The sequence below is a fragment of the Cydia pomonella genome, unplaced genomic scaffold (genome assembly GCF_033807575.1).
Source record: "Cydia pomonella isolate Wapato2018A unplaced genomic scaffold, ilCydPomo1 PGA_scaffold_199, whole genome shotgun sequence".
NCBI classification, from domain to species: Eukaryota; Metazoa; Arthropoda; class Insecta; order Lepidoptera; family Tortricidae; genus Cydia; species Cydia pomonella.
In genome coordinates, this window is record NW_026907839.1 from 81,852 (window position 1) to 104,283 (window position 22,432).

General features: G+C 36.5%; 1 protein-coding gene across 1 annotated transcript in view; it reads right to left on the reverse strand.

Moving 5' to 3' along the window:
• Window positions 1–9,343: 9,343 nt before the first annotated feature.
• Window positions 9,344–22,432, reverse strand: part of LOC133533685 (P protein-like) — a 50,634-nt gene continuing 37,545 nt past the window's right edge. Inside the window, exons 13-17 of the mRNA XM_061872711.1 lie at window positions 19,353–19,446; window positions 16,531–16,673; window positions 13,157–13,267; window positions 12,369–12,516; window positions 9,344–11,991 (exon numbers count right to left, since the gene is read on the reverse strand). Coding sequence (XP_061728695.1) covers window positions 11,813–11,991; window positions 12,369–12,516; window positions 13,157–13,267; window positions 16,531–16,673; window positions 19,353–19,446 — 675 coding nt within the window. The 3' untranslated portion in view covers window positions 9,344–11,812. The remainder of the gene's footprint in view (window positions 11,992–12,368; window positions 12,517–13,156; window positions 13,268–16,530; window positions 16,674–19,352; window positions 19,447–22,432) is intronic.

Sequence of the window (22,432 nt, forward strand, 5' to 3'; positions counted from 1 at the left end):
TAAAATAAAATAAAATAAATAAAAAAGGCAGAAAATAGCAGATATTATTTTAGTACTTCAGTATTTTAGTACGTCATTACGTACTTGCATTTTACGCCACGCGTCCATACCCCAAAATGACGAGAGGAGAGCTATGTTCAGCGTTGAATAAAATGTATAAATAATGGAGATACAGTTCTGTAAGTCAAGGTTTATGGATTGAAAATTTCCTCCTCTTTAATAATATGAGAATACAATAGAATATCATTTATTTCAGTATAAGTACACAGTTATACAATTCATATAGAGAAAAAAAAGCGGCCGAGTGCGAGTCGGACTCGCGCATGAAGGGTTCCATACCATTTAAGACGTATTAAAAAAAATCTACTTACTAGATCTTGTTCAACATTTTACCACTTTGGACACACATTTTACCACTTTGGAAGTGTCTCTCGCGCAAACTATTCAGTTTAGAAAAAAATGATATTACGAACCTCAATATCATTTTTAAAGACCTATCCGTAGATACCCCACACGTATGGGTTTGATGAAAAAAGATTTTTTGAGTTTCAGTTCTAAGTATGGGGAACCCCAAAAATTTATTGTTTTTTTTCTATTTTTGTGTAAACATCATAATGCGGTTCATAGAATACATCTACTTACCAAGTTTGAACAGTATAGCTTTTATAGTTTCGGAAAAAAGTGGCTGTGACAGAATCGGACAGACAGACGGACATGACGAATCTATAGCGATTATGTAACTGCCTACGTTACCCCCTGTAGTTTCTCAGACCATGACGTTCAAATACTTGAATTACCACCTTTGCTCAAACAAACAAAAAAACAACAGAAAAGTACAAAGAAACGTATATACAGTAAAAAAGCAACGTATAAGTTTCATAACGAACTTACGTGCATCGACTGGCTTTCAGTTCTTGATAACAAAGACTGTAACAATAAATTACAGGAATTTTACAATATATTATTACCTCTAATTGACAAGCATTTTCCGCTCAAAACAGTACAATCCCGATTAAAATCAAACAATTGGATCACAAAAGGTATCAGAACATCCAGTCGTACTAAACGTAAATTATTAATTAAAGCTCGACACACAAACGATGTCCATTTTGTCGAATATTTTAAACAATATAAGAACACTCTTAAAACAGTAATAACCTACGCAAAAAAACTGCAAATGCATAAAACTATTTCCACGGCTAAAAACAAGGTCACAACCATTTGGAAGTTTGTATTTAAAAGAGAGTACGGGCAAGGGTACTAAGTCCCTGCCCAAATTAGTGATACAACTTGAGAATGGCCAAACCAATGATGTTAATACGATTGCAAATGCTTTTAATCACTATTTCTTAAGCGTAGGGAAGACAACCGTCGCCGTCGACACTGTAGACAAGAAACACATGAGAAATATGCATAACCTAAAGATTAAAAACGTTAACTCTATATTTTTAAGTCCCATATCTGAATTAGAAATTGTTAAAATAGCAAATAACCTTAAAAACAGCAACTCGAGTGGGCCAGACAACCTCAACACAAATTTTGTAAAAAAAAACATAAGCTTTTTATGTACACCGTTATGTATAATTTTTAATGAATGTTTAGAAAAAGGTATTTTTCCTAATATTCTGAAAAAAGCCAAAGTCGTTACGATATTTAAAAAAGGAAGCCGTTCTGAACTGAACAATTACAGATCTATATCTCTTCTATCAGTAGTCTCCAAAATATTTGAGAAATGCCTAGCTGAAAGATTGGAAAAGCATTTTGGGAAAAACAACCTGTTCACTTCATGTAAGTACGGTTTCAGGAAAGGGAGGAATACTTCCGATGCTGTAATAAACCTTGTAACTGAGGTAATGTCCAACCTTAACAAAGGGCGCCACTGTGGAGGCGTATTCTGTGACCTGACAAAAGCTTTTGATTGTGTCAGTCATGAAATACTCCTAAATAAGCTTGAGTACTACGGAGTTCGTGGCACAGCTCTTAATCTTTTTGAATCTTATCTGACTGATCGTACACAGTATGTAGAGATTTCCTGTGGAGATAATATTAACTTGTGTCGTTCTGATGAAGGTATAATTAAATACGGGGTGCCACAGGGTTCAGTACTTGGGCCCTTATTATTTCTAATATTTATTAATGATTTACCAGTGAATCTTGCTCATGGCACACCATACTTGTACGCCGACGACACCAGCATAATATTAAATGCGAACACTGCTCATGAGTTTTGTTCACAAATCGAATCATGCTGGATGGAACTCGAAAGTTGGTTTACTTGCAATGGTTTGAAAATGAATTGTGGGAAAAGTTTTTACACCATCTTTCGCCGGAGCTTTAGAAGTACTGATTTATGTTGTAATTTGCCTATGGAAAAATCTGATTGTATTCGATTTTTGGGAATAGATCTTGATCCATATCTGAGGTGGCATAGCCAGATAGAGACAGTATGCAAAAGGTTAGCCAGTGCATGTTACTCACTAAAAAGCATTTCGAAAATTGCAGATTCCACTATCTTAAAAACTGTTTACTTCTCATATTTTGAAAGTATAATTAGATACTGTATTGAAGTTTGGGGTAACGGCTCAGGCATTAATTCGGTGTTACTCTTGCAGAAAAAGGCACTACGTCTTATTACTGGATCCACACGTATACCAATTACCCACAGAGATATGTTCAAAGATCAAAAAATCATGACGATCACCTCAGTGTATCTCTATCGCATATGTGTTTATGTTTACCTACATAGGAATAAGTATCCCACATCTAGTGATTGTCATGATTTCAATCTGAGAAACAAAAACAAACTAGCACGTACTAAATTATGGCCACTTTAATAATAGTTTTAATAACATGGCAATCAAAATATTTAATAAGTTAAACCAAGACATTAAGGATTGTAAAGATTTTAGATTATTTGACAAAAAAGTAAAAGACTTCTTTATTAATAGCCCGTATTACACAATTAATGAATATTTCGCGAATTCACTTGACTAATTACTCCTCACATTATCATGATTGATTATCATTTTTACTTAATCCTATTGAATGACATGTACGTACCCCTTAATTTTAAAATGCATAACTCCCATACATACCTAACCTTAGAATAATCAGTTTTAGCATGTAAATAAGTACTTTAGAGTATATTTTACAATTGTATTTGCATGTATTTATACGTGAAAGCAAATAAATGTTCTGATTCTGATTCTGATTATAAGGGTTCCGTTTTTTGCCATTTGGCTACGGAACCCTAACAAGAGAATATTCTATTCAAATTTCTTAAATATTAATGCTTTTTGAGATATTGGCGAAAAAATAAATGTCTTCTTGTTTTTTGTCTACGCCCGCCCTCTAATGTCTAACGCCTCAAGTACTTTTTTCCATACATCATTCCAAATTCAAAGAGCTATCATACGTATTTTTAGAAGTATCTCTATACTTCACTATTTTAAACTATATTAAATAAAGAACTATATTATATATTAGATTATAGAATACATGACATTATACACCGTGGGCCAATTAAACCCGACAGATGTCAAAAGTGTATTCTTGACCGCATTTAGAGACTAAAATGTCATACAATGTTTTCTGAAATCGGTCTTGTTTTAGAGATATTGACAATATCTGTGAAAATTTGTTTCTTTTATAATTTAGTCAAAAACGCCTTTTTAGCTGCGACGCTGCCACTATGTGACTTGGTTTAGACATACCTACTGACAGATATTAAAGTTTTAAAGTAAACTCGCAATTTTCGTGTGTAAATAAATAAAAAAACTACTTATTCGTTGTAATGATTTTTTTTCACCACGGTGTAAAAATAAATAACGTTTCATGTGCAGAAAACGCAAAAGGAATTTTTTTTCGGCAAAAAAAAAAAATTTTTTTTTTTAGCGAATTTTGCTAAAACTCATAACATTTTTTGCTCCTTATGACCTCAGGAATGCGTGGTTAAAATCTGTCGGGTTTAATTGGCCCACGGTGTATAAGATTATATTAATAGTACTATCATTTTGCTGTCAAACACGGGGCACATTTTTTAGACCTTTTTTGATCAAAAATGGTTTTTAAGTCAGTATTATATTTTATAATGATTGGTTATTTATATTGATATTTTTTCCATTAGATTAAGATGTAAACCGTATTATGACAAATAAAATATTGATTGATTGTAAATACATAAATGACAAATTAATGTTTTTTTTTATTTACAAACTTACGTGTATTAAGTAAGTAACCACCACAAAGAAGACAAATTAAAAAAAAAAACAGATTTACAATGTAAAGAAAGGTAGCAACAGGCGGTCTTATCGCTGTAAGCGATCTCTTCCAGACAACCTTAGGGTAGCAGGATATAAAGAACAGTAAGTTTTTAGAACAGGTAGTGCACGAATGAATTAGAGGAATAGGAAAATTACACATACATCAAGCAGACAGTACATACAGTACATTTACAATTTAAATAAACATATAAATATAACAATACATACCTATATTAAAATAAATAAATATTAGATACATATCTAAATATACATACATACATAATATAACACAGCGGCACATTAAGAAAGAGACAAGTAATGATTTTTCAGTAGGGTTTTAAAGCTTTGAAGAGTTTTCGCACACCTAATATCTAAGGGCAGGCTGTTCCACAGCCGAACAGCTCGAAAAGTGAAAGAGTCAGTATAATATTTTGTAGAGGATGGAGGGGGAACAAGTAGATATTTCCGTGAAGGCCTGACGGAGGAGAGATATGTAAAACGCTCTTTAAGATATGGGGGAGTAGAGGGGTTGAAAAGAACGCTATAAAGAAGATTGAGAATATGAGAATTACGACGAAGACGTATAGGGAGCCACTTGAACTGGACACGGAAGTTGGAAATATGGTCAAATTTAAGAAGTCCAAATATAAATCTAATACAGAGATTTTGCAAGCGCTCAAGTTTGTTGAGCTGGTCCTCATTAAGATCCAGATAACTGATGTCAGCGTAGTCTAGTATAGGCATAAGAAGGGATTGTGCAAGCGCAATTTTGGTGGCTAATGGCAAGAAGTTACGTAGTCGGCGAAGTGAACCCATTGAAGCAAACATCTTTCTGCTTACCTCGCCAATCTGGGGTATCCAAGATAAAGTACGGTCTATTATGATTCCTGTTCCTGTACGGTGTATTATGCATTTACAATTATTATGTTTTAATCAACGTACATTTTCTTTAAAAGCATTGTAGCTTGTTGGGCTCAGACACTTTGTCAGTAGAAAAAGGCGCGACATTCAATTTTTATAAATTTGCCGCCTTCTTCCACTAACAAAATGGGTGTGCCAGAGTATTTATAGTATGGAGTGTGGAATTAAAAGGAGTGAAATTTCTTATGGTAGAACTGTTGCAAAAGTGTCCAGCTGTCAGCTATAAATAATAGTTCTAAATCTCTCCAGAGTAGCGCTAGAGTAGCTAAGAACCTAGGCGTTATTAACGGAGTGAAATGCGCTGTCTATGATTTGATTTTTTTGTTCAAGTATTCTAGGTATTGTAGCGCCACCTATTTAAGGTTTTTTGATGACACTTTCTGGTACATGGAGATTTCATTCCTTCCATAATTTATAGTAAAGGATTATTATAAATTTATATAAATGGCTCGAGCGGCGAACAAATTTTTACGATTGACTATGTGAAATATACGGAATCTACCAAAAATATGCTTTAAATTTTAATGAATGAGTAAAATAACTGGTATTTAATGATAACTAGTTGCGAAATAAAATGAAATAACCGTGATGCGAATCAATTAAAGTATGTTGGCACGTTGCGGGTTTTTAACAAATATGCGTGTAAATTATATTTTTGAGTGTGTAAATAATATAAATATGTATGAGATAATGGGATATTTATATAGGAAGGATCAGGATTCGAAGGACCAGACTTGGAGGGGCAGGGACTCACCTTCGAATAGCTCATATCCCGCCGACTCCAATTTTGAGTTCGTATTTCACCACAAACACGAAAATTTGATTGTTCACAATACACAGCGTTAAAAGTGATGTCACTGATCTTCTTGGAGTATTTTTTCACATGTATTTTGAGTTTTAATTAGAGGAGTGCGAGTTTTTGGGCGCGCGCGCGATGGGATTTTATTTTGCACTGGCGGTTTAAGTTGAGGGTGGGGGTATAGGAAAAAGGATGTTGCCATATATAAAATATATAAGAGGTGAGTTCTAGTTGTGTGTATGAGATATTTAAATAAACTTAAATTAATTTTAAAAATGTATGAAATTATCACAATGGCGTAGCCAACATGTATAGTCTTTTTCAAAAGTGAAGGGTAGGGTGACATTTGTTTTTTTTTTATTCCATGCCATTGACGTTTCAGACCAATCTTTTTTTTTACAAAAATAGCTTAAATCCCAATATAACAACAATTACATATCTTCGTAGCTTAGAATATCTCATTATAATAGACACAGATCACCAAAATATATATACATTAAAAAATAAAAAGATTGACTCTACTTATCGACCGAATCGATATCTGTTATTAAATAATAATTGTGTGTAGTTTTCGCAACTTTTTATTTTAATTTAAAAATTACTTACAACTAATGCATGAATTTGTAATGTAATGTAATGTATATGGTGACATTTTACTTTATTTAATTTTAGTTTTTATGACAGTAGTATTATTTTTGTGTATTGTTAATATCTAAATGTATATATAATGAATTGTTCTAGTATATAAGCGCCTTGGTTTTTGTTGACTGTAATGCTTATATATTTTGTAATAAATTAATAATAAAAAAATCTGCTCGTATTAAGTATATCGTTTCAGTCGCGTCCAATTGAGAAAGTATGTTACCATTAGAATCGATTGGGTATGCATTATGGTCTTCGCAGACGACCGGTTTGGCCTAGTGGGTAGTGACCCTTCCTACGAAGCTGATGGTCCCGGGTTCAAATCCTGGTAAGGGCATCTATTCGTGTGATGAGCATGGATATTTGTTTCTGAGTCATGGGTGTTTTCTATGTATTTAAGTATTTTTCCTACTCCTCTACTGTTATCTGTCATTTATGCATTCATTAACACGAATATAAGAACATACATAAAAGATTTCAAGAAAAGTCTATATTGTCTATTCCTCATAAAAGCTCTTGTGCTTTTATACGCTATAACGTTACTGCGATTAATGGCTACCAACCTAACAAAACCAAAACGAATACGGTTTTAAACTAAGTGCATTGCTGCCAACTTACAAAATATTCATTTGGTTGCATAGTAAAAATAATTACTTCATAAGTCAGAAACGCATGTGACACCCGTAATATAGCAACACCCATAGACTACGAAGACCGCTTAGCGTTGCTTGTTAGTCTCCGTAGGCTACGGTGGCCAAAATTGAGAAAAAACTGTCCAAAAAATTAATTTAGCAAGTAGCAAGTACCAGGGCCTCATAAGTTACGAGGAGGTGTCGCCGACCGGCCGGCCGCGGCCCGGGGCGGGCCGGGCGCGTAACAAGGTATGCTCGCGCGTCTTGGCTATATACTTTTGCTGTAATTTGTTTACCTAAATTAAGATTTATTTTTGTTGACTCGTAGGAAAAATATTGTATGCAACGTTGTATAAGTAGGTCAAAAAATTCTCGTGGCGTATTCCTTTACAATGTTCGCCTACGCCTTCGGTTCCGGCTCACATTGTAACTCACGCCACTCGCCTTTTTTGACCCTTCTTATACAACTGATGCATAAAATACTATATAAATATTTATATATTATATATATCGTTGTCTAAGTACTCTCAACACAAGCCTTATTGAGCTTACTGTGGGACTTAGTCAATTTGTGTAATAATGTCCTATAATATTTTATTTATTTAGATTTAATCGAGAATCGTAAATTGTCACAACCCTATAGTTTTTGATATATCTGCCTACTCTTTCAAGTTCGAACAAGCCTATAAAGTATAGCACCAACTAGTGATGACCTTTAGAGGGCATCTAGGAATATCTTAGCATTTCCATTGGATACGAAATACTTTCATTGGATACTCTATTGGGCTAGGATAAAGCCTAGGACTAATGTCCCGCGACACGTGTCGCCAGCGACGTCGGGTGAAGTAGCGTTGCCGGACTTTGCTCGAGATGTCTCGCAACAGCGCGCGATATGTCGCCAGTGTGTGTCTTAACTCTTAAGTCGCCACATTTTATTGTCTCCGACATATGTCGAGGGACATGCCTCCTAGTGTATTCCTTTGTTATGACAAAAGAAACTAAGGAAGGTTTATGATTTAAAATATATTTTTATTGGTTGGTAATGATCATTTGGGTTACATTTTGTACTTAAAGTTACTTAGTTCAGTTTATAAGTATAGTAAAAACAATGTATTTGTACAAGTACCTAACTACTAACAACCGAATATTAAAATTTCTGTTAATAAGAATATATAGAAATGGACGGAACATAATTTTTAATTAAGGTGTATTCGGATATTTCAATATGTCGAAATCCGTCGGATAATTCTAAAAAGGGACTTTTGTTATGACGGTACTTTGTGCGATTTTTGGAATTATCCGACATACAAAATTACTCGAGTATACCGTTATTTACATAAGTCTTAAAATAATTAAAAAACATATATCAGCAAATGTACAAAAATATATTTAAAAAAATAACAATTATTATTTCTTAAAATAAGTATTGTTCATATATTGTGAAAAAAATTACTTGCATAACTAATTAACCCTTTACCAGGCCAAGGGATATATTTCACCCACATCTTATATCGGTTACCGTAGTCAGGTTTTAACTCCAAACCACCTACAAAATATTTTGTCAATCCCTGAAAATATTATTTTATGATCTTCATTCACAACACGCTTCTAAATTGCGTAATATATCTTTGGCAGCCGTTTAAATTCACTTGAACGCTAATTTCAGTAAACTACGGAGAAATTCGAACACTTTTCATAATTTCTATGAAACAGAAATACATAGGTCGAACAATTTTTTGATATTTTGTAGATTTTGAGTGTTGAAAGCTAATGTAATCGGAAACATTGCTAAATATTCATGCATTATTGTGTATGACCAGAATTAGGATGTGGGTTGACATTATCCCATGGCCTTATTAGAGTTTAACTGTGTGGGAGCTATATTTCCCATGGCCCGGTAAATTGTCTTGTCATGTCATAAAAACTCACGTAAGTAAGTGATTTTTTTTCAGTGATTGATATAATGTTTCGTTGGAGATTTGGAGTTAAACCTTGACTATTATAACCGATATAAGATGTGGGTGGAATATATCCCTTGGCCTGAACAAGAATATAATAAGACAAAATCTAGTATGACAGTTCATTACTTAGACAGGCGATGGGATAACCTTAACCCACATTTTTATTTCTGGTTTAAAGGAAGATCTCCGACGTTCATAAATACATTTTTTACAAGGCGTTCAATACGGTTGCAACAGCATATAAAGTACGTATTAAGACACGCTGGTTCTTCGGGGCCTGGTAAAGGATTAAAATCATAAGTTCAATATTTTTAGTTTAAAATTTCATAGGTACTGATTGCCTAATAGGGTTGTTTCCATCTACAAATCTTAGGGCAGAATGGTATCCCAATAAATTCTTTTGGATTATATGAACATGTTAAACTACTTTTAGGGGACCTGTAATGACCATATTTTTGTAAATATTGAATTTAAAATATCTTTTGGCACACGTCACGTGACCAAACTCGAAACGTCTTTGAAGATTCTGATGACGTCACAACTCTCGGATTGACACTGTTGACAGTTAGGCGATAAACAAAAAATGACAAATGTCAGTTGACAGCTCGTATCTTCTACGTGTGTATGTAGTTATGTGTCAACCCGTAAACTGTGACGTCACACAATTTTCAAAGAGCGTTTTGGGCGCGAAAGCATCCGTCAAATTATATTTTGTTAATTTAACACATTTAAAGCCGCTTTTAGTATAAAAGTCGAATTTTAGGGCAACTTTTAGTTAAAATAGAACGTAATACAAGCGTTTCAAAAAGTTTGAAACAACCCTATTATAATGCCCAATGAGTAAAAGTTAAAATATTTATTTATTTATTAATTAATTACAATATCATAACAGGTTCACATATGTTACGAGTAACATATGTTATATGAATATGACCACTTTAACAAGTGTCGCGGTAGTGAGAGTAAGATCCTTTATCAGGATATATTTTACATTATTACGAATAGATCTGACGTCCGACTTTCAATGAGTTTTTCGGAACGTATGTACGGAATATCATTTGATATTTACCATTACCTAGCTTTTCGGTGAAAGGAAACATCCTGAAGAAGCCTGCATACCTACATCTCCGAAGAAATTCAAAGGTGTATGTGAAATCTCCAACCCGCATTGGGCCAGCGTAGGGACTATGGGCGAAACAGTGGGATGTATATAGCCTGAATTATTATTACGAATTACGGAGGGTACTTATACTATATCTTTATCCAAGATAAACCACTTCATCTATCCTCCTGAAACCCTCCTATTTCGAACTTTTATTGAATAACTGAGGGTTCCAAATTCAAAATCAAATAAAGTGCTTTGGGGTAAAGGGCAATACCTCCCGGAGGCTGTTGTATCTTATCAGCACAATTCATATGAGGTCCGAATACGTCTGCTCCTTTAAAAATCAACCCTCCGCCTGTTGTCGGCTATCCACGACAGCCTTCACCATCCTGTCTAGGATTTATAGCCCCATGATCACAATCACACTACGGTGACAGCAACTTGAAGGACGAGTTGACGATTTGCCCGAAGTCCAAGAGCAACCGCTTAATTTCGTCCATCTCTTATTGCCGTAGGCTTATTTTAGTATTTGATCCTTGGAGCTGTGAATACCTATATCTTGGACTCGTTGGCTTTAAGGAGGCTTGGTGCAGGCGGGTTGACCGTTGGAGTAGGGCGTGCTCTCGGTACTGCTTTTACCTACTACATTAAATCTGTCCCAGAACCTGAATTCCCGGGATTCGCCATACAATGTCAGTCCTAGGAGCATTCCTTAGGTAGGAACAGCAGCTTCCCTCCTGTCCTCAGTAGAACAACTTCCCTCCTCTTTCCCTTCTAACTACTGAGCCGGGTGTCTTGTCATTCCGGACGTCCAAAGGCATCGCCAGCTGATGGGCTGGGGTCAGTTCCTATGGCCTATGGCCAAGGTGAGGGGGAGGGGTATACATTTAGTTAGAAATTTTGTTCTCTAGGGGGGAGGCAGCTGCCCACCCCCCTTGACTCTCCTTGGCGACGCCTGTGCGGACGTCCTTTATAATAAGGATGTGTCAGTATTTAATCTCTCTTCTGTGTATGATAAGGATCCCGACCAAAAAATTTGTCATGCGTTGTTTGTTGTTTTGCGTTTTCCTCGAGAATGAGTTTTCTGCTCTATGCAGCACGATCGAGGTGTGTATTCACTACTTTCGACCACCTCACACATACGAAAATTTAAAGGCAAGTACTGAGGACACGGAGGCAGGTTCTTTCTTCTAATTGCAGAGGAACTTGAGACTTTCCGGACGGTCTATATGTAAGGATATTGTCAGAACTCCTTAACAGATACACAGATGCGGCAACTAAACTTCCTTTCTTTCTTCACGCTACTGAGAGTCTTCTGTCTTTCCGGACGATCTTTATCAGATAATGTGCTAAACTCCTTAATTCTATGCAACACAGTGGCAGAATAACAGATACAAATATGCAGCAGCCAGAATTTCCTCCTTTCTTCTCATTGTTGAGGGTATTGAGACTTTCTGGGCGATCTTTATGAGGAGAATGTGCTTAGCTCTTCAATGCCAAGTATACACGCAATGACACAGTAATAAATACACGGAGGCAGTAGCCATATGCCCGATCATGATGGGGAAGCCGACTTTAAAGAACTGCACGAAGGTGATCTTGTAGCCGTGCTGCTCCGCCACTCCCGCGCACACCACGTTTGCGCTTGCACCGATTAAAGTGCCGTTGCCTAGAAAATTACAGAAATTAAGGTTCGGACGAGTCAAAAAAGTAAGTGAAATAAGAAGATCTCAATATTATAGTTACTAGCTCCTGTCTGAGACTTCATCTACGTATAATGATGATTTTTCGATAATAACTGATCCCTTCTTGGGACACAAATTATCTCCACAACAAATTTAATCTAAATTGGTTCAGCGATTTAAGCGTGAAAAGATAACAGACAGACAGATAGATTTCGGTTAACCTCCCAGCAAGCAGCGCCCAGACAAGAGTGGCGAGTGGCAGGTTGAGATCAGGGTTGCTACCGATGGATATGTATTCTGATAAAGGCTCCTCAAGTAAGCAGAGGCCAAAATGCCTTAAAAATGCAATATGATGGTTTACCTCCTAAGCAAGCTCCATAGAGCAGCGCCCAGACGAGAGGAGCGAGTGGCAGGTTGAGATCAGGGTTACTGCCGATGGATATGACCACTCTGATCATTATCGTTGTCATGGGTAGGTTGTCCACAAATGCTGAGATTACGCCGCCCACCTGCCTCAGCAAGAAACAAACGGTAAATATGGTAATTTTTTGTTTGTAAAACTTAAAATGCTTAAAGGATTCCTAAGGTATAAACGAGGTCAATCGCAATTCGCTCCATAATATCCTCAAATTAATGGGACGCAGCAAGAAAGCATGTTTTGTTTAAAATTTGTCTACAAACAAATTCAAATGTCAACAAATAAGACCCTTTGGTCCGTTTGGCCCTTCTTTAAATACACATTAATTTCGCATTTTAGATAGGACATGCTGCCAGCTTCTTTGGTACCATGCCGGGGGAGCTTCTTCGAACGTTTTTATTTTGTTGTAATTTCAGTATAATTCGATTTTTCAGACTTCGTCTGTGTTTATTGATTTCCTATTGGTAAAGAATTTTACAGACATTTGAATATCAGTCTGTTTTGCCTCAACTTTATTCACAAAAATAGTAATGTTAAATGTACAATAATACATTCAAAACCTGTGTGTGTCTTGTAAATTATGCTGCTAATGGAATTCTTCAATGGAACTTTGTCGATATTGTAAAACTGCCGTCTCCAAAAACGTTAAGCAAAAGACACTTCAACAGGCAAAATAAAGAGATTTTCAAGAAGGTCTATTTCAGAGGTTGGTATTGGTAAAGAATCCTTACCCATAGAATAAGTAAGATGGCGACCGCGAGCCGCGCGCTCTCATCCACTCTCAGCACCAGAACCTCCATCAGACCACCGATGTACTGGATCAGACCCAACTTGGAGAGAGCCTGCAACCATCATTCCCTTACTATGTTAGTTTATTTGGCACCATTCGCAATAACTAAAAAAAATGGTACCGAATGCAAACTGATTTCATTTGAAGCAAAAATTCATTGATTGTATTTGATTTGTGAATTCTAAGAAAAAAATCGACTCCGTTCATTATGCGGACTCTAGTTGACATAAGTGACTTTGGAAAATCACAGAATTAGTTTTCGAAGCAGATAGTTTATAAAATGAATAAATAAATATTATAGGACATTATTACACAAATTGACTAAGTCCCACAGTAAGCTCAATAAGGCTTATGTTGAGGGTACTTAGACAACGATATATATATTATGTAAATATTTATAAATACTTAAATACATAGGAAACACCCATGACTCAGGAAAAAATATCCATGCTCATCACACGAATAAATGCCCTTACCAGGATTTGAACCCGGGACCATCCGCTTCATAGGCAGGGTCACTACCCACTAGGCAAGACCGATCGTCAGTTTATAGTTTAACAGTTTTAGTTTTTAAGGTATATTACTCAAGAATGCGGTAAAACACTGAATAACTTCTCCAATGGCTGTTACAGCTACCATGATGCGTAATGGACAATGATCGGAATAGGCAGAGTATAAATACCTAAGCTTGGTAGAACAAAGTCATAAAGTGGAGACTGCCTTGCGATAACTTTTTTTTCGGGACTAAAGTCCCGGAAACGTACTAAGTAATAGTTATTTGTTCTACAAGGGGGCAAAGTTTCAATGCACGAGGGTTAAACAAACTTTGCTTCCGAGTGAAACACAAAAATTTTCACCACACCAACACGAGGAATCTACTAACTATGAAATACCAAAAAAATCAAATCCAAATGAACCTAATAAAAAATAATCATTCTAAATCATCATTTAAAAGTCAATTCTCTTAGCTAACATAAGGAAACAACTCAAAATTTGCATCTGATTACTTTGTCCCACATGTGGATAAAATGCAACTTTATCATTCGTTTTTGAACAATCAAGAGGGCCTTTACCAGTTGGTGTGGTGAAAATAATATTGTTATAAATACGGTAATAAAAACAATGCATTCCTCGTTTTTATCCAATACAATCAATAGGTGTAAAATAAATTTTAATGTATTTATATCAATATTAATTACTTAGTAGTTTTCCCGTACTTTAGTCCCGGAAAAAAATGTTATCGCAAAGCAGTCTCCAATTTTTTACTTTGTTTACCAAGTTTAGTAAAGTTTAGGTATTTATACTCTGCCTGTTCCGATCACTGGGCCAGTATAATTTATGTTGCCTCAAAATTGAACAGGAAAGATTGCGTGATAATCAGAGATCGGACAAATTGGCGTCATTGCTCGCAATAATGTGGACATGACTCCAAAACTAATCAAAATGTTAATCAATTAATTAAAGCTTGGCAAGTGCCTATTTGGACCCGATTTATACGGCGCTGGAACGCGGCGAGGACCAAATAGGCACTTGCCAGGCTTTACTTTTGAAATAAAATTTGAGTTTCCGGAGATAATAGTTAATACGTGCTTATAATTATTATCAAAAGTGGTTATCGTTAACGTCCATATTTTTATCCTGTTAGATATGATTATTATTTCTGACAAAAAAGTTTTCTAGTTCTATAGGTGTAAAACCTCCGTGGATTTACTTATTCTTAATATATGTATTTTGACGTTGATAGTTGTCAAATTACAGTCGTAATTGCCGTATCTAAATTACGCACGTACCGTACCTAAACGGCAGCAAAATTAAAAAAAAAACCGGCCTAGAGCATGTCGGGCCACGCTCAGTGTAGGGTTCCGTAGTTACTCTTCCGTCACAGTAAGCTAAACTGGAGCTTAAAGTATAGTAAATTGTTAACCAAGGGATGAAACGGTACCTTTCACCCGAGTTAAACAAATAGGCAAATTTGCATAATCAGTACCTAATTAAAGTAAGTCTTTTTACTATGAAGGGAAAACTTTTTGCGATAACTCAAAAACAGCTAAACTGATCATGTCCGCTATAGTTTTCATTTAATGTCTTTCTTAAGCTCTACTTCCACGATTTTTTTCATATTTTTTGGACCTATGGTTCAAAAGTTAGAGGGGGGGGACACATTTTTTTTTCTTCCGGAGCGATTATCAATATATTCACTTTATCAAAAAATGTTTATTGAAAACCCCTATTACTTTTGAAAGACCTTTCCAACGATACCCCACACTCTGGGGTTGAAGCGAAAAAAAAATTCACCCCCACTTTACGTGTAGGGGAGGTACCCTAAAAAAAAATTAAATTTTTAGATTTTATTGTACGACTTTGTCGGCTTTATTGATATCGATGCCAAATTTCAGCTTTCTAGCACAAACGACCACGGAGCAAAGCCTCGGACAGACAGACAGACAGACAGACGGACATGGCGAAACTATAAGGGTTCCTAGTTGACTACGGAACCCTAAAAATGGCTTTTTCTTTACTGATGGGTCCGGAATATCGCCAGTTTAGTAACGAATTAATGGCGAAAATAGAAATATAATACGACGTGGAAATGGTATAAAAATGCGTATGTACAGTGATATAAATTCAAACAAGTATGCAGATACTGAATAAAATATATTTTCAATCAATTTTGGTTGTAATAGAGAATTACAACCACATACACTGTACATTATATGTACAGTCTTCTTCGAATACTATTGAATATACTTTGAGTAAAATAAGAAATATATTAACTAATCTGGACAGTATACCAGGAGAAATAGGTAACCGTTTGCAAACTAAAATGAAAGCCGTTCTTGACAGAAATCCCGATTTTGAGGTTATCGCCCACAACTTAGAACAGAAAATAAACTCTGAATTATACTGGAATAATAATATTCCTATAAAACTACTTAAGTTTGCCCCATTAACAGTATATTTTTGATGTAAAAAGAAATAGACTGACTGCAGAAAATTTGGAAAAAATACTGATTATTTTCTTTAATAAATCTATACTTTAACAAACTTTTGTATTTATTGACTAGGAATTAAAATTTAAGTCAAGTAAGAAATTAATTAAATGATTACATATTTGATTAATTTTGGAGTCATGTCCACATTATTGCGAGCAATGACGCAAATTTGTCCGATCTCTGGTGATAATACCGAAAACAGTCAAATTTCAAAAAACAAAAAACAAATTTCTAATTCCCTGAACTGTTTTTGGGAAGTCACTTCTTGATAGAAGCCATTCAGAATCCTTTCCGTTCTTCTGAACTTTAGAGTGTAACTCACCTCCATTAGAACGAAGAGTGCAGCAAAGAACAGCAGAGTAGACCACTCCACCCGTCTCAGCACCGGCTCCAGATCTTCACGGTCAGCCAGTAATAGCAGCAGGACTGCTGCCAGCAACGCCGTCCATCCCAGGGAGATGCGGTCTGAACAAAACATAAAACACATTTCAACAAAAGTTATGTTGGAATTAAAAATAACCAAAGAAGAACCATTTGACTACAGAATATCAAGAATATGCCATCATTTTAGGGTTTTCACCAAACCCTGGACTCCATAAAACATCAAACGACATTCAGTGAGAAAACGTATGAACTACTATAAAAATAAGTTTTTAGCAAACATTTCTTTTTTGGTACAAACTTTTATCGCTAACTGTACTTTCCTCCACAGGCAACTAATACTCATAGACAGCCGGCGCTGCGGCAGAGTTGGCAGCATTGAGAAAGAGGGCAAAATACTCTGTTCTGGAAGCGAATTATTATTTTGTACCTCTCGCCTTCGAGACAACGGGGTGTTGGGGGTCTGACGCCATAGCGTTTATTAGGGAAGTGGGACGTAGGATTAGGGAAAAGACCTCTGAGGCCCGCGCGTGTTCGTACCTGGTGCAGAGGTTGGCCATCGCTATCCAGCGCGGTAACACGGCAAGTGTGATGGGCACCTTTGCACCCGGTGCAGCTTACGAAGGTCTTTTAGAATAAGATAGTTTATTTAGCATTGCACTCGTAGTTTATTTGTATATTATTGTTTTGTGTGTATTTGTTTCTTTTTTTTTTTTTTTATTAAAAAACTGAGCGGCGATTGGCTCTAGTCACACCTGATGGAAAGAGAAGACAGGGCCTAAGATGGAGCTCACCGCTTCAGTAGTAGCCTATTCACTCTTGCTTTAAAGAGACCGAGGTCATATTTATCAGGGAATACAGAGGGCGGGAGCGCATTCCATTCTTTAGCCGTCCGTAACAAAAAAGAGGAGGCAAACCGTTTAGTGCGAACAAATGGAATGTGTACCACGAACGGGTGCATTCGCTCCCCACGCCTGGACGTCCGATGATGGAAAGGGGAAGGTGGGATCAGATCGTGCAGTTCCTGTGCACACTCCCCGAAATGTATCCGATAGAACACCGATAGGCTAGCGACTCGACGGCGATGCTCAAGGCTTCTAATTGTATTTGTGTGTAATATAATATTCTACTTTTGTAATATTTCTTTAGAATAAATAAAATTTGATATATTGTAAAAACTCCAAACACAATTAGGTTGCGTTGTTTTATCATAGAATTCCTATGGCCACCTCCTGTCTCCATCATCAGATCAGCTCGATAGTACCATAACATTGCAGTGTCACCCAAATTACATATGTACCTATGAAAATTTTCAGCTTCATTGGAAATCGGGAAGTGGGTCAAATTTAACTTGTAAGATTTGACCCGTACATACATATTATACAGTCAGCGTCAAAAGTAGCGGATCAAATAACGTTTCATAAGTATCTACTACCATTCTGTAACAGCTTACCAAAAAGTGATGTCTTTAATATAGAATAACTAAGACTTTAAAAGATATACTTTTGAGCGCGATTTTTAACAATTTATCTATATTTGGATAAGTTATCCGGAATATCAGATACTTTTAGCGCGTTGTATAATCCACTACTTTTGATGCTGACTGTACATTGCAAGTTAAGATAAAGTTTGTAAATACGAAAATCACTGTTAGGTCTACCATCTGTACTATATGTATTATGTATTGTGCAATAAAGATTAATTTTTTTTTATACTACGTCGGTGGCAAACAAGCATACGGCCTGCCTGATGGTAAGCAGTCTCCGTAGCCTATGTACACCTGCAACTCCAGAGGAGTTACATGCGCGTTGCCCACCCTAACCCCCCCCCCCTCGTTGAGCTCTGGCAACCTTACTCACCGGCAGGAACACAACACTATGAGTAGGGTCAAGTGTTATTTGGCTGCGGTTTTCTGTAAGGTGGAGGTACTTCCCCTCTGTGCTGTGCCCTACCACACAAAGCGAGATGACATTCACATTGCCCATACCTCTCTTTTGGACGTAGTTTAAGGACATACCCGGGTCCGGTTAATTTAATAACTTATGAAGAGAGTTCCCTAGATTTCTCTGAGCACTCATCATCGGATCCTGACCCAATGAAAATAAGACCAACTACAAAATACCACAGTAGGTGTACCTAAAATATTTCAGGAAGATCAGAAGTGAGAAACCGATACCGCAGCTAGAGAAACCTTAGCGTGTTTCCCTTTTTATTTTTTGAAACGCTTGTATTACGTTCTATATTAACTAAAAGTTGCCCTAAAACTCCACTTTTATACCAAAAACGGCTTTAAATATGTTAAATTAACAAAATATATTTTCACATATGCTTTCGCGCCCAAAACGCTCTTTGAAAATTGTGTGACGTCACAGTTTACGGTTTGACACATAACTTCATACACACGTAGAAGATACGAACTGTCAACTCAACTGACATTTGTCATTTGTTGTTTATCGCCTAACTGTCAACAGTGTCAATCCGAGAGTTGTGACGTCATCAGAATCTTCAATGACGTTTCGAGTTTGGTCACGTGACGTGTGCCAAAAGATATTTTAAATTCAATATTTACAAAAATATGGTCATTACAGGTCCCCTAAAAGTAGTTTAACATGTTCTTATAATCCAAAAGAATTTATTGGAATACAATTCTGCCCTAAGATTTGTAGATGGAAACAACCCTATTTCAAGAAGGAGGAAGCTGTATTCAGTTGTGGCAATTTTTTTATAGGTAAGTTAGTTTTAAGTTATAATAGGCTTACTTACTTAGTTCAGGAATCGAGTGGAGGAAGAAAACGGCAACAGCGAAGAATATAGCGACAGAAGCCTGCACCAGGAGAACCTTGTCACGGATCTTGTACTGCAATAAGGAAAAAAAAGGTAAGTCTTAAACATACTTTTGGTTTATCAGACATACAATTTGAGTCTGTCAAAGGTTGGTCAAACTGTGCATGGACTAGCATTGACATCGAAAAATGTGGAGTGCCATAGTAATCCTGATATTAAATAAATAAATAAAATAAATATTATAAGACATTATTACACAAATTGGCTAAGTCCCACAGTAAGCTCAATAAGGCTTCTACCCGCACGCCGGGGCAAGTAACACTAATATTATTCCGCTCCGTGTTTTTAATTTATTTTATTAGTTAAAGTAGTGTTTTTGAGTTATAAGTAGTGATTTTGTGAAGTTATTTAAGTTGTAATTAATATACAATAACAAGATTACAATTCCAAACAGTCTTAGAATCAATATTAGGAGTAATAAAAACAGCGTTAACGTTCGCGTTTCTACCTGCCTGCATCGTTATCTCTTGCCTCTGTACCAAGTTACCGTCCGAGCTAATACGGTATCGCGCACCCGTGCTTGCGCGCGCTATCGCCGACCGGTCCGCCTGCAAAGTTTGTTATCGTGGTACCAAGGTGTTATAAACAGTTTAAAATTTAACCATGGTTCGGCGCTGCGAATGTTGTGGTGAGGATTTGAATGCCAACAATTCTCTTAAATGTTCAATCGCAAATTGTGCCCGTGACTACAAGTATGACTGTGTTGGCTATTCACTAGAACAGTATAAAAAAATTACCGCGACAGTTAAAAAAACCTGGATCTGTCCGGCTTGCAAATGCTCGAAACCGAAAGGCGATAACTCGAATACACCCTGCCGTAAGTCCGACGATACTAATGTCACAATTAGAAACAAGAATAAGGTCACAACAAATAGTGACAACAGTGGGGCCGTCGATGTGAGCGAGACCGGCGCGAGTACATCGGAGGAGCTTCCAGGATGGTACAACTCGCTAGAAAAGAACTTATTAGCCAAAATGCGTGCACTGTTGTCCGCAGAAATTGAACCTTTATCGACGAAAATGGATGAAGTGAATGAAAGTATTAACTTTTTAAGTGCTAAGTACGATGAAATAAAAAATAAGGTACAAAACTTTGACGACGAATTAACTATTCTTAAGAAAGAGAACTTCGAGCTGAAGGCAACTGTCAGTGATTTGTCCGCAAGGCTTAATTTGGTGGAACAACACTCGCGAGAATGTAACGTAGAGATTTCATGCAGCACGAGAAGGAGAATTTAGTTAACACCGTCGTTCAGATTGGCAGGGTTGTTCAACTCCCACTGCAAGAATCTGATGTTCAGTTGTGTAAGAGAGTGGCAAAAGTTGATGCATCTAGTACAAGGCCCAGGGCAGTCATTGTCAAACTACGGTCCGCGCTCCAAAGAGATCAACTACTTGCAGCTGTTATTAAGTTCAACAAGAGCAATGATAAAGATAAGCTTAACACGAGTCATCTCGGCATCGGAGGGGCAAAAACGCCTGTCTACATCTCAGAACACCTGGCACCGACTGCAAAAAAACTTCACGCGGCAGTTCGCGCTGCAGCTCGGGAAAAATCGTATAAAAATGTATGGACTCGCAACGGCAAGATATTCGTCCGTAAAGCTGATGAATCTCCTAAACTTCACATCAAAACATATGCTGACGTAGCGCGTCTGTAGCGCAGCAGAATTACTTTTGCATTAGTCAGTGTTTATACTATTCAAAATTCACAGCCTACTATCAAAACATGAGAGGAGTCCGTACTAAACTGCAAGAACTGAAACTAGCATCGTTGACATCCAACTTCGATATTATTGTTATGACTGAAACATGGTTGCATAATGGAATCGGCGATGCAGAGCTTTTAGATCCTAGATACTCTATTTATCGCCGTGACAGACAGTATGAAAGATCTGGTAAGAGAGATGGCGGTGGCTGCCTTATAGCGGTTTCAAATAAATTATTTTCTACAAGACTGTGCAATTGGGAAGGAGAAGATGAGGAGGTATGGGTTCAAGTTCGCGATAAGTATACAAATCTGACCTTTATTATAGGTACTATTTATATGCCACCTAATTCCGGTACCTCAAAGTACGAAAAATACTTCGAAAAGTTAAGTGATAGAATGGATTCTTGTGATGAAAAGGTTTTAATTATTGGAGATTTCAACTTAGGGGCTATCCAATGGTCTCCCGATCCAAATGGTTGTTTTTTAAATCCTTCAGTGTGTAATAATGGGGCGGCAAATTCTTTGTTTGATTTTATGTCACTGAATAGCATGTTTCAATTAAATCCTGTATTAAACGATAACTCTAGAATTTTAGACCTAGTTTTAAGTAATTTTGTAGGTCCTATGGTCAGTAAGTCTACAGACGTCCTTTGTAAACTTGACGGGCATCATCCGGCGCTTGACATTGTAATAAATAATAATAATAGTATAAAGAAAACCAGTAAGCCTAAGCAATTTGGTATGTATAATTTTAAAAAAGCTGATTATGACATTGTTAATGAGAAGTTGCTTTCTATTGACTGGAATTTGGAGTTTGCCTCGTGTAGTACTGTGGACGACATGGTTTCAACGTTTTATAAAATCTTAAATAACGTTATAGAGATTACAATCCCCAAGTCAAAACCTCGTAACTATATGTACCCATCCTGGTTTAGTTCTGCCCTTATCAATATGATAAAAGAGAAAGAGAAATGTCGACAAAGATACAAAAAAACAAATAATCCTCGTGACCTTTTAGAATTTCACTTGCTTCGTAGTCGGGTTAAAACTAAAATAAATAACGACTACTCGCATTATATGTCATCTGTAGAAAACGATTTGCATTCTAACCCTAAGAAATTCTGGTCTTTTGTCAAAACTCACGGAAACAGCCTAAAAACAGTTCCTCTATTCCTTCTAGTATGTCCATTGGAAATGTAACAGCCAACAATGATTCCGACATATGTAATATGTTTGCAAGTCACTTCTCTTCTACATTTTCAGGACTCTCCCAGCCTCCATTAGGTGA